Raw genomic sequence first — 13,395 nt, forward strand, 5'->3', positions numbered from 1 at the left:
TAGTATATCTGAAGTATCTTTGCAGATATTAATGATATTTTTAAAAAAGTTGTCTTCTCCTTTCACAGTCTTTGTTTCCTACAAGTTCATTTAGTGGTTTGTTTTTAGTCTCTCTCTCATGTTGGAGACGTTCCTCAGATGCCTGATACCCTTGGTTATTTGCTCATATTTAAGAATGACAGAAAAGTTGATAGACAGGCTGAATGAGTGGAAGTGACTGTCGACTCTTTGAAGGGTAATCCAGCTGGTTTTTTCCTGTCATTATCTTTAGGTTTTGGTCTGGTCAATTCACCAAGGACAATTCCTTAGTTTTCTTCCTTGAGTATGACACTGTCCAGTATACATATTCATTTAACAGCCATTTAGTAGCTCCATGTTGCAAATACCAATGAAATGCAGACATTCTCTATTTTATCTTCTCCAGAGAATAAACATTCAGTCAGTCTTCGCCATGGATACATGGAGTTGAAAAGGGTATTTAGGGATCTGATCCCCTTTTTAAACAACTTTTAATCAAAGCCCCTGTCCTTTATATCCACTTTCAGAGGTCACGGATGTCACAAACTCCTGAAACTTTTAGATAATCTATGAAGCAAATCAGTTGGTTGTTGCCCTTTCCTACTGTTGACCTAAGATTCAGCTCTCTCTGGTTGGTTAAGTTAGTCATCACTAATCTAATGCTTCTAGGTTCCAAAATTCCTTTTCCATTCTCTCTACTTTTAAGGGTTTATCCTTATTTATTTTAAAATTATAGAATTAAGCATATACAAAAATAAATGGAATAATATGATGGATCACAGATCCTATCATCCAACTTCATTAATTATGAATTCATAGCCAATTTGGCTTCATCTATATCCTGTTTGTTCCCCAACCTCCAACACTATTTTGAAATAAATCGAAGACAACCACCACTTCATTAATAAATGTCTGAGTATCTTTTAACATATGTAAAATATAAGGCTTCCTTAAAAACAAAACAAAAAACTACAATACCATCATCAGCCCTAAGAAATGCAATAACACTTACTTAATATTTACTATTCAAATTTAGAATTATCTAATAAAGATAATAGACAAATTTCTCCTGGGTTGTTTGCTTCAATCAGGATCCAAATAAGGCCCACACACTGCAACTGGCTGAGGACTCATAAACATCTTTCAGGCTATAGCAGGGTTTTCAATCTTGGCACTATTGCTATTTTGAGCTGCACAGTTTTTCACTGTAGGGGCAGTCTGTGCTCTTGTGGTCTCTACAAACTAGATGCCATTAACATGCTCAAAGCTGTGACAACCCAGGGTGGGAGCAAGATTGGGGCACAAGATCATGTCTGGTGTGAGCCAATGGTTTATAGATACCCTCCCCATTTTCCTCCCCTTCCACTATTTACTTGTTAAAGAAACTAAAATTTATACCTGTACAATTTATAAAGCTTGATGCCTTGAATTTTTTTCCCTTTATTGACATATAAGTTGGGTTTCAAGGAAGAGTGAAATTATATTTGTGTGAATCTTCCATCTTTACCAGAAATCAGCTCTTCACATTAATAATTTCATTGTTAATTTCATTAAGATAGACCTCCAGTGACCACCCTAATCTAAACTAGGTACTTTCTGTTGTTCTCAATCTCAGTACTTAGTTTATTTACTTCACAGTACTCATCATAATCTATAATTATTTAGGTATTTTATCTGCTTTCTTATTATGTCTGTCTGCCTGACCAGGTTCATGAGCTCAGGGATCTTGTCTGTGTTGTTCCTTCTCATCTTCCCAGTACTTTGCACAAGAAGCGCAGAACAGGCACTTTAACAGGTATTTGTTGATTAAATAGAATAAAACTGTAACACCAATTTAAGGGCACAGTAATCTTTTTATCTTTATAGAAAATTCAATTATTTTATGCAAAAAAGAATGTTCGTAGGGTTATGGAGCAAATGCTACTTGTATATATCTCTGATGGGACTATAAATTGACACAGCCACATTTGACAGCAAATTAAAACAGTTATAACAATTTTAAATGTATATACCACAGTGTTCCAAATTTTAATATACATACTAATTGCTGAGGAACTTGTTAAAATGTAGATTCTGATGTAGTAAGTCTGAGGTCTAAGATTCTGCATTTCTAAGAAGCTCCTGGGAGATGCTGATGCTGTTAACACACAGACCACATTTTAGGTCCTAAGGACGTATATATGCTGTACCTGAACAATTCCATTTCTTGATATTTACTTTAGTGGAAGATTTATTCCTGTGCACAAGGAGGAACGTAAAAGGATCTTCACTAAAACCTGTTTTTCAATTATCTAAAATTGGAAACATCCTAAATGCCCATCATCAAAGGAGATGCTAAATGAATTAAGAAATATCCATACTATGGACTACTAAGCAGGAGTTTAAAAAATAAAATAGATCTACATGAATACAGATGGGATGACCTCTAAGACATACTATTGGGTCAACAACTTGTAAACAAATACATGTTTGATAACAGTATATAAAACCCAACCAAACTGATAACACTAGTCCTTTCCAACATGGAACTTGAATTAAGAGTGAAGCTTAAGGGTTCTTTACTATTATCTGAAATGCTTCAATATTTTATAGGGTACTATGTTAAGTGCTACTTACATAACTAAAACTAAATTTAAAAAGGAAATAAAAGAATGTTCTTACCTAGATGATTTTGTAGCTCTCGTGTCTGCCCATCTTCGGTTGGAGTAATGAGATCCCATATGAAGCCTTTAATTTTCTCATCTCCTCGGTAGTGAACAAGGCAATAAGCTAAGAGGGCTCGGCAAATTATTTCCACATCGTGCTCATTTAGCTGCCGTTTAAAACGGCCATGAGACAGAATCTCTCTCCATCGGCCCCACCTAGTTAAAAAAAGGTATATTTATATTAATATTGGGTGAAATCCTAGAGAAAACATAACTCATGGATAAAAGGCCTGAAACCTGCAAAAAACACACTTTGTCACTGATAGAATTTACCTACTAAAGTTTTTTCCCCCATAGAATAAACTGCAGAGTCATGGTATAGTAATTTCTAGTATATTTTATTCAATAATGGATAAAAACATTATCCATTTTGTGTTACTGAATATGCAAATCTAAGAACAAGGAGTTTGATATTAGCAATACATTTATAATATTAAAATTTAAAGATATCTCATCAATTGCTATTAAGTATATGTTAAATATATAAATTCATGGTACTTAAAAAATACATTTTATTGATTCTAACAAGATAAAAAGCATATTAGAATATAGTATATGTTTCCCATAAATTTGTACACCAGACTACTAACAGTAAACATTAAAAATAATATTTTACCCATAAACTAGCAGATTTTTCTCTACTCTAAAGCATTCAGTTCTTCCATAGCCATTCGAACGCTCACAGGGTCTCCGGAGTTTGGGCTTTTCATCTCCTTCACTTTCAGCTTCAGATAATTCAGCCAATTCATCTTTTGTAGCACTGAAGGGTCTTGTTTGCTTCCTAATTCTTGGAGTGTCAATAACCAAGCTGTTCTGTAAAATTTAACAGCTATTACTTGAAGGTCCTTTTATTATTTTGCTTATAACAATATTTTACATTTTTACCTTTCAAACTGTACAAACAATAATTTTATAAAACCAGAACAAATTACTAACAATTCCACTGACCTACCAAATCAACAAAAAATTTTTTTATTCCTTTAAAATCCTTATTACCATTTGTCATAATTTCATATTACAATCATAGGATAAAAAAATTTGGTATATGGCTTTATTAATATGAAAGTTACTGTATTGTGCTTCTACAACAACTATAAACTATATTTTAAACTGAATTTATGCATCATAATTTTCTTTACCTAATTAATTCATAATGCAATTTGAATTAATACAAATAGATTGTTTTAAATTTTTAAAATATATAATGCTAAAAAGTAAATCTTTGTAATCTAAGTTTATCCTAAAGATAAGTCCAAAGGAAGTGAAATATCCAAAAATGGAAATATTGGTCAAAGGGCATAATTATTTTATGGATCCAGAATCATGTTTCAGTGCTTTCCAAAAGACTTACACTAATCTACAACAAGCAAAGTAATAAGTATATGAACCTCACTATGGTCAATGAAGTCTAATTCATTCAAAACAACGTAAGTTGACAAACTTTAATCTTTATTGACCAATTTATCTAAGTTAGGTACTATGTTATGGGCTATGACTAAGATAGCTTTCTGCTCATGAGAAATTCACAGTATTGAGGCTCAGTTTAATGTGTAAACAAATAAATGCTATTCAGGATGCAATATTTTATAAGATGGGTGCCATAAAAGAAAGATTTACAAAGTAGTGATACTAGAAAGAGATCTTCAAGAATGAGAAGTAGTTTGCTAGGCATCCAAGGAGGAGATGGCATTATAAGTGAAGAAAACAGTAATGGACCTGAAAAAGTATTCTATGTTCAAGTCCTAGAGCAGGAGAGGGTAAACGCTAGGAGGGGAAGCAGGGACCAGACCATGTAGGTTCTGCTGTCCCACAGTAGTATGACCACAGTGCACTGAACTTAAAGGGGTACATAATGTTAATATGTCTTAATACTGGTGACATTAGCCTTCTCTATTAAGTTTTTCCACTGTAAACTTACTAGTTTTCCTTTTGTAATTAATAAATATTTTGGAAGATATACTTTGAAGATATATAAAAATTCTGTTTCTCCTTATATTCTACACACTAATTTTAGAATTCATCAATGGGGTGGATTGAGATTTTCTATTTCTCTTATTCCTTCTACATTTATTAATTGGCACCTTCTATATAAGAAAGAGTTGACAAGGACCTACTGTATAACACAGGGAACTATACTCAGTATTTTGTAATAAGCTTAAAAGAATCTGAAAAAAAATTATGTATTTATAACACTTTGTTGTACACCTGAGACTAAAACATCGTAAATCAACCTACTTCAAAAAAAATAATTACTTAATTAAAAAAAAGAAAGAGTTGTCCCTTTCCCTGGTCCCAACTTAAAAAAAAACAACCATAATTGTATTTTCTCTTGAGTAAATTTTCAAGTGTTTTTTGCCCATAATCTTTTAAGATTTTGATTTATTTCTACTTGTGATCAATTTACATTAGCTTTTATATAATAAAAATATTAACTTTCATATATACTTCTGCTACAAATAGTCACCAGTCTGATTGCAATTTTATTTTTCCATTACATAATTTTGTCATATATTTGAATATGCCAATTATTTCCCTTTGTGGTTTGTTTCTAATTTAGAATGTTTTCCCACCAAATATTTGATAAAATAGAAATCTATTTTTACTATTTTTTCATGCTTTGTTTCAAAAATAAATTTTTTATCACAAATTGGAGTTTACTTGGCATAGAGTATATTATTAAAATGCTTCCCCAATGCTAACTCAAATTTTAATCATGATTATTAAATAACCCCTTTTTCTCTAATGCTATTTCTTTATTTATATCCTATAATTTGACCTTCTCCTGTTCTTATTCTATTCTTTGCTCTATATACATTTCTCTCAGTATCATGGTTCCTTTATAATATGTTAATATGCTTTTATGTTTTAACATATAGTAAGTAATGCCAATCTGTCTTCATGGTACTTCTTGTCAGAAAATTATAAAATTTTTGAGAAGTACAAATTAGAAAACATAACTGCAAAGTATTACATGACTATATGCTTATATAAGTTTATTTATAAAATCCATAACTCCTTAGGATAATCTATAAGACCCTATTGAAATGAGCCATACCTATCATCTTTGACCTAACCTGTCACCACTCTCACTATCCCCCTCCATTCTGACACAATGCCATTTCTGTTTCTGGAACACTGTAAGCTTATTTCAAACAATGGCTCACTGCCATTCCCTCTACCTTGAAAGCTTTTATCTCATGTCTTTACACTGTTGGCTGGTTCTCATCATTCAAGTCTCAGCACAGATGTCCCCTCAGAGTGACCTCCCTTGACCACTTTTCCTAATGCTATCTACACTCCTCCAGGCATTCTCTACCATCTTACCATTTTATTTTCTTCAGTCTCAGAAATTATCTTATATATTTGTTTACTTACCCACCAGAATTTGTAAGCTCTATTAAGCAGTGCTTCATCTGTCTTGTTCATTTTAGCCCTAATGTGAGAATGGTACTTGGCTCACAGTGTGCTCTAGTTGGATTCAGCACAAATGTACGAGTGTCTGTGTATTACCATTATAATACTTTTGAAAAATCATAAACAAACATCACACTGTAAGTATTGTTCTATTTCTCTCTCTCTTTTTTTTTTTTTTATTGTGGTACACGGGCCTCTCACTGTTGTGGCCTCTCCCGTTGCGGAGCACAGGCTCCGGATGCGCAGGCCCAGCGGCCATGGCTCACGGGCCCAGCTGCCCCGCGGCATGTGGGATCTTCCTGGACCAGGGCACGAACCCATGTCCCCTGCATCAGCAGGCAGACTCTCAACCACTGTGCCACTAGGGAAGGCCTCTCTCTTTTTAAAGTTAACTGTCTTGTCTTAGAGCTCTATGTGAGTACATAGGGATCTACATGATTATTTTTACTTACTGCATTAGACAGTATAAAAGTACCAATTAGTTTCTAATTTTTTTCTAAAATGAAAAATGTTGCGATGTACATCACTGTACTACATTATCATTGTACATGTGTGATTATTGCTGTAAGACAGATTCCTAAAAGTGGATTTAATATTGTTGAGTATTTATTCTTCCAGGGTAATTTTAGATTTTGTCTGGTTATATGAACAAATTCTTAACATTTTGATTGGGGCTGCATTTCTATGTTTATTAACTCAACCTACAAATGTTTAAAATATGTAGTTTTTCTTCCCAATTGACAAATCTCACAATTAAGTTTGGTAATTTACTTTACTGAAATCATATACGTCCAGTAGGTATTCCCCTAAGTGTTCTAAATCTTTTTTTCTACTACGAAGTAGACTTCCTCTTCCATATATTTTTCTACTGCTGTTAGTACTGATATTTAAGAAGGCTAAATGGCATATTTATCTTCTATCAGTTAATTCACTAATTCATCTATTAATTTATAGTGGTTTGCAAATTCCATTGACTTTTTAAGGCATATAAACATGCCAATATGAAAATAGTAATATTTTAATAAATATCTCTTTCTAATTTACTTTTTTATAATGTTTCATACAGAATTATACATATTTCCAAAATATATTAAATAATAATTATTATTGGGCAGTGGCATTATTCCTCATTGTAAAGTTTTACATCTTATAAGGTTATCTATTAAAATAGATCCCATGCATCAATGCTTAATATAAATTTCTTTTAATCATTTAGCAGTTATTTTGGAAGTAGGTAAGGCTCACAAACATTGATTCCTATAAATTATCAGACAGGTAGATGTCTTTTGAAGTGAACAGTTACGTTATTATCAGTTCCATGAATTCTGTGCTAGCTTTTTGGCCCTTTCTTCCTTAACTCCAAGGGATGTTATAAAAGAAACAGTTTAAAAATGCCACTTTATTTTTTAAATTTCATAATATTTACTAAGCATAGCTAGATCTATGTACGTAAGTAGGACTGGATCTTAAATTTTTTATAGTTCTTTGTCAGATTTTGAAGATGCCACTTTCTTGACTGCTTTTTTTTTCTCCTTTTGTATTTGACTAGATCATTAATGGTATCTGACACCAAAATAACAAAAAGAAGGTTAAAAAGCGAAATAAAAGTAATCCGTTATTTTAAGACATTTTAAAAATTAAAAAACATATTATAATTTTAAGAACACAAACACCCTCCAAAATTAAACTTTAACCGTATTACAACCTATCACAACAAATATCAGAAGAATTAAACAGAAGCAGTGCCTGACTCAATGTTATCATTCTACAGCCCTGTATCAATTTATTTATGCAGATTAATTTATTTCAGTCAGTACACAGTGGAACACCTTAAAATATTATAATAATATTACCAAAGTATTCCCACAGGTAATATTTTTTAAACGGAAATAAATACTTACTCTACCACTGATGGCATCTATATCTATTTCTGCCTTTTTCGCCCATTTTTGCCAGAAGTTGGGATCATCTAAGGAAATATCTGTTCGATTTCCAGATGCCACAAAACTTGCCTGAAATACATAATGGTAGTTTTTCAAAATGTTTTGAAACGTAGAGGAAAAATCTATCAAAGTATATCTAAAACCTTATCTCTTCACATTTAGTGTGGATAGAATTTGAATTCAGCATATACACACATGCACTCAAAGTACGTTTCAAACTACAATGGTCTGAAACATAGCACAGCATCTGCTTAAGGCAAAAGGCTTAATACCAACACAGGCTGGAGTTTTAGGAGCAAAATTAAAGAAGTTATTATTGTTGTTTGACTTTTAAACTTTGGGTAAGCAGGGATCAAATCGTTTTAGTCAAAAAACCATACAGGATACAATACTGCATTTTAGAAATACTATACAACAACACAGCAATCCCACTACTGGGCATATACCCTGAGAAAATCATAATTCAAAAAGAGTCATGTATCACAATGTTCACTGCAGCACTATTTACAACAGTCAGCACATGGAAGCAACCTAAGTGTCCATCGACAAGTGAATAAAGAAGATGTGGCACATATATACAATGGAATATTACTCAGCTATAAAAAGAAATGAAATTGAGTTATTTGTAGTGAGGTGGATGGACCCAGAGTCTGTCATACGGAGTGAAGTAAGACAGAAAGGGAAAAACAAATACCGTATGCTGACACATATATATGGAATCTAAAAAAAAAAATGGTTCTGAAGAACCTAGGGGCAGGACAGGAATAAAGACGCAGACGTAGAGAATGGACTTGAGGACATGGTTGGGGGGAGGCTAAGCTGGGACGAAGTGAGAGAGTGGCATGGACATATATACACTACCCAAATGTAAAATCAATAGCTAGTGGGAAGCAGCTGCATAGCACAGAGAGATCACTGAGTGCTTTGTGAGCACCTAGAGGGGTGGGATAGGGAGGGTGGGAGGGAGATGCAAGAGGGAGGAGATATGGGGACATATGTATATGTATAGCTGATTCACTTTGTTATAAAGCAGAAACTGACATACCATTGTAAAGCAATTATACTCTGATAAAGATGTTAAAAAAAAAAAAGAAAGAAAGGAAATACTACATGAATAGGGATTTCCCAGGTAGTCCAGTGGTTACACCTCCGCACTCCCAACGCAGGGGGCCTGGGTTCAATCTATGGTGGGGCAACTAAGATCCCACATAACGCAACTAAACTCGTGCACTACGAGTACTGAACCCGCATGCTTTAGAGCCCTCACGTCACAAGCCCGTGTGCCACAACTAGAGAGCCTGTGTGCTACAATAAAGATCCAGTGTAGCTAAAACAAATAATTTAATTTTTAAAAAAATGAATATTAAGAAATTAGGTTACAAGAAGAATTTCAAACCTATTTGCCCTAGACAGTTCATTTTCTGGTATTCTCCTACTTTATTTCCATCCCATTTTTACATAGATATGTCTCCTAAAAAAATGCAATACAGAATATAAGAAATACAGAAAAATGAGTCATTGCCTATCTTTATTTATTTTTTTGCGGTATGCGGGCCTCTCACTGTTGTGGCCTCTCCCATTGCGGAGCACAGGCTCCGGACACGCAGGCTCAGCGGCCATGGCTCACGGGCCCAGCCACTCCGCAGCATGTGGGATCCTCCCGGACCGGGGCACGTACCCGCGTCCCCCACTTCGGCAGGCGGACTCTGAACCACTGCGCCACCAGGGAAGCCCCCTGCCTAACTTTATTTTGAAAACTCTTTTCCTTACAAAAAAAATACTGCATAAGCATTGTAAAAACTTAAGAAATTACAGAGGAATAAAAGAAAATATAAATGATTTATTTTCTTAAATGTTGCAGAAATTATAAAATCTTTTCATTGGACCTAATTTTAGACATTACAGTTCAACACTGTGATTCATAAATAACCATTATTTGCAACTTAAGTTCCTAAAAATAGATACGCTGCTTCAAAGAAAATTTATCAAAGTGCTTTATAAAAATGAAATACACAGAGAAGATATATAATGCTTTAACAAAAGGGCTTGAAAGATGCATGCTAAACTTCTATAGGGATAAATGGAAGGAGCTTCCAGGTGTCCACTCCTCTGGTGAGATGGAGTCGGGAGATGCTCTCCTCAGCTCCTTGCCTGGGTGGAGAAGTCAGGCTATAGGGCTGGCAGAAATCCTTGTTTGAGGGCCCCACCAAATTCCCCAGTCAGAGTGTTGCAGCTGAGCGGAGCGGCTGCTTGGGACTACTGCTCGGGCGCTGCAGAAACCCGTCTTGGAATCTGACATGTAATCAGTTTGGGACCGTTGGCCAGCTGCTCCTAACCTGGCCACATGAAGGCTCAGACTGTTCCAGTCTCTGAACTGAAGAGAACCAACACTGTCAGCATATCTCTCACCACCACGAATGCAAGGTATTTCAATGAAGAGTATCAGGAGGACATATTACAAATCCCAGACTGGCATGTGCAAGTTCTGAGGAATGGTGGAATAACCCAATGTATCTGGGTGACCTTTGGAGACAGCTGAGACAGAGCTACAACAGGCAGTGGCTGCCACCCAACTCATAGCCCAGTTTCGCCAGCCTTGTGGCTCACAAGGTCTTGGTGCTCCAAGCGGCTGTCAGGCCTGAGCCTCTGAGGTGGGAGAGCTGAATTCAGGACACTGGTCCAGCAGAGACCTCCCGGCCCCACGTAATATCAATTGGGGAGAGCTCTCCCAGAGATCTCCATCTCAACGCTAACACCCAGCTCCACTCAACGACCAGCAAGGTAAAGTGCTGGACACCCCATGCCAAACAACTAGCAAGACAGGAAAACAACCCCACCCATCAGCAGAGAGGCTGCCTAAAATCATAATAAGCTCACAGACACCCCAAAACACAGCACTGGACACAGTCCTGCCCACCAGGAAGACAAGATCCAGCCTCATCCACCAGAACACAGGCACCAGTCCCCTCCACCAGGAAACCTACACAACCCACTGAACCAACCTTACCCACTGGGGGCAGATACCAAAAACAACCGGAACTATGAACCTGCAGCCTGTGAAAAGGAGACCCCAAATGCAGTAAGTTAGGCAAAATGAGAAGACAGAGAAATAAACAGCAGAAGAAGAAGCAAAGTAAAAACTCACCAGACCAAACAAATGAGGAGGAAATAGGCAGTCTACCTGAAAAAGAATTCAGAGTAATGATAGTAAAGATGATCCAACGTCTTAGAAATAGAATGGAGAAAATATGAGAAACGTTTAACAAGGACCTAGAAAAACTGAAGAGCAAACAATGATGACCAACACAATAAATGAAATTTAAAATTCTCTACAAGGAATCAAGAGCAAAATAACTGCAGCAGAAGAACAGATAAGTGACCGGGAAGATAAAATAGTGTAAATAACTACCACAGAGCAGAAAAAAGGAAAAAGAGTGAAAAGAATTCAGGACAGCCTCAGAGACCTCTGGGACAACATTAAACACACCAACACTCGAATTATAGGGGTCCTAGGAGAAGAAGAGAAAAAGGGACTGAGAAAATATTTGAAGAGATTATAGTTGAAAGCTTCCCTAACATGGGAAAAGCAATAGTCAATCAAGTCCAGGAAGCACAGAGTCCCATATGGGATAAAGACAAGGAGAAACATGCCAAGACACATATTAACCAAACTATCAAAAATTAAATACAAAGAAAAAATATTAAAAGCAGCAAGTGAAAAGCAATAAATAACATACATACAATGGAATCCCCATAAGGTTAACAGCTTATCTTTCAGCAGAAACTCTGCAAGCCAGAAGGGCGTGGCAGGACATATTTAAAGTGATGAAAGGGAAAAACCTACAACTAAGATTACTCTACCCAGCAAGGATCTCATTCAGATTCAATGGAGAAATTAAAACCTTTACAGACAAGCAAGAATTCAGCACCACGAAACCAGCTTTAAAACAAATGCTAAAGGAACTTCTCTAGGCAGGAAAACAAAGAAGAAGGAAAAGATCTACAATAATAAACCCCAAACAATTAAGAAAATGGTAATAGGAACATAAATATCGATAATTTCCTTAAATGTATATGGATTAAGTGCTCCAACCAAAAGACACAGACTGGCTGAATGGATAGGAAAACAAGACCCGTATATATGCCATATACAAGAGACCCACCTAAGACCTAGGGACACATACAGACTGAAAGTGAGGGGATGGAAAAAGATATTCCATGCAAATGGAAATCAAAAGAAAGCCGGAGTAGCAATTCTCTTACCAGACAAAACAGAATTTAAAATAAAGACTATTACAAGAGAAAAGAAGGACACTACATAATGATCAAGGGATCAATCCAAGAAGATATAACAATTGTAAATATTTATGTACCCAATACAGGAGTACCTCAGTACATAAGGCAAATGTTAACAGCCATAAAAGGGGAAATTGACAGCAACACAATAATAGTAGGGGACCTTTAACACCCCACTTTCACCAATGGACAGATCATCCAAACTGAAAAGAAGTAAGGAAACACAAGCTTTAAATGATACATTAAACAAGATGGACGTAAATGATAATTAGAGGCCACTCCATCCAAAAACAACAGAATACATTATCTTCTCAAGTGCTCATGGAACATTTTCCAGGATGGATCATATCTTGGGTCACAAATCAAGCCTTGGTAAATTTAAGAAAACGGAAATCATATCAAGTATCTATTCCGACCACAACGCTATAAGACTAGATATAAATTACAGGAAAAAAACTGTAAAAAAACACAAACCCATAGAGGCCAAACAACACACTGCTAAATAATCAAGAGATCACTGAAGAAATCAAAGAGGAAATAAAAAAATACCTAGAAACAAATGACAATGAAAACACGACGACCCAAAACCTATGGGATGCAGCAAAATCAGTTCTAAGAGGGAAGTTTACAGCAATACAATCCTAGCTTAAGAAACAGGAAACATCTCGAATAAACAACCTAAACTTGCACCTAAAGCAAATAGACAAAGAAGAACAAAAAACCCCAAAGATAGCAGAAGGAAAGAAATCATAAAGATCAGATCAGAAATAAATGAAAAAGAAATGAAGGAAACGATAGCAAAGATCAATAAAACTAAAAGCTGGTTCTTTGAGAAGATAAACAAAATTGATAAACCATTAGCCAGACTCATCAAGAAAGAAAGGGAGAAGACTCAAATCAATAGAATTAGAAATGAAAAAGAAGTAACAACTGACACTGCAGAAACACAAAAGATCAGGAGAGATTACTACAAGCAACTCTATGCCAATAAAATGAACCACCTGAAGGAAACTGACAAA

General features: G+C 35.3%; 1 protein-coding gene across 14 annotated transcripts in view; it reads right to left on the reverse strand.

Moving 5' to 3' along the window:
• Positions 1 to 13,395, reverse strand: part of CHD9 (chromodomain helicase DNA binding protein 9) — a 244,096-nt gene that overhangs the window by 48,349 nt on the left and 182,352 nt on the right. For all 14 annotated transcript variants that reach the window (XM_073795587.1, XM_019932510.3, XM_019932504.3 and 11 more), the window contains 3 exons: positions 8,039 to 8,149; positions 3,340 to 3,536; positions 2,680 to 2,879 (listed from right to left, as the gene is read on the reverse strand). In XM_073795587.1, coding sequence (XP_073651688.1) covers positions 2,680 to 2,879; positions 3,340 to 3,536; positions 8,039 to 8,149 — 508 coding nt within the window. The remainder of the gene's footprint in view (positions 1 to 2,679; positions 2,880 to 3,339; positions 3,537 to 8,038; positions 8,150 to 13,395) is intronic.

This window comes from Tursiops truncatus, chromosome 19, assembly GCF_011762595.2.
Source record: "Tursiops truncatus isolate mTurTru1 chromosome 19, mTurTru1.mat.Y, whole genome shotgun sequence".
Taxonomy (NCBI): Eukaryota; Metazoa; Chordata; class Mammalia; order Artiodactyla; family Delphinidae; genus Tursiops; species Tursiops truncatus.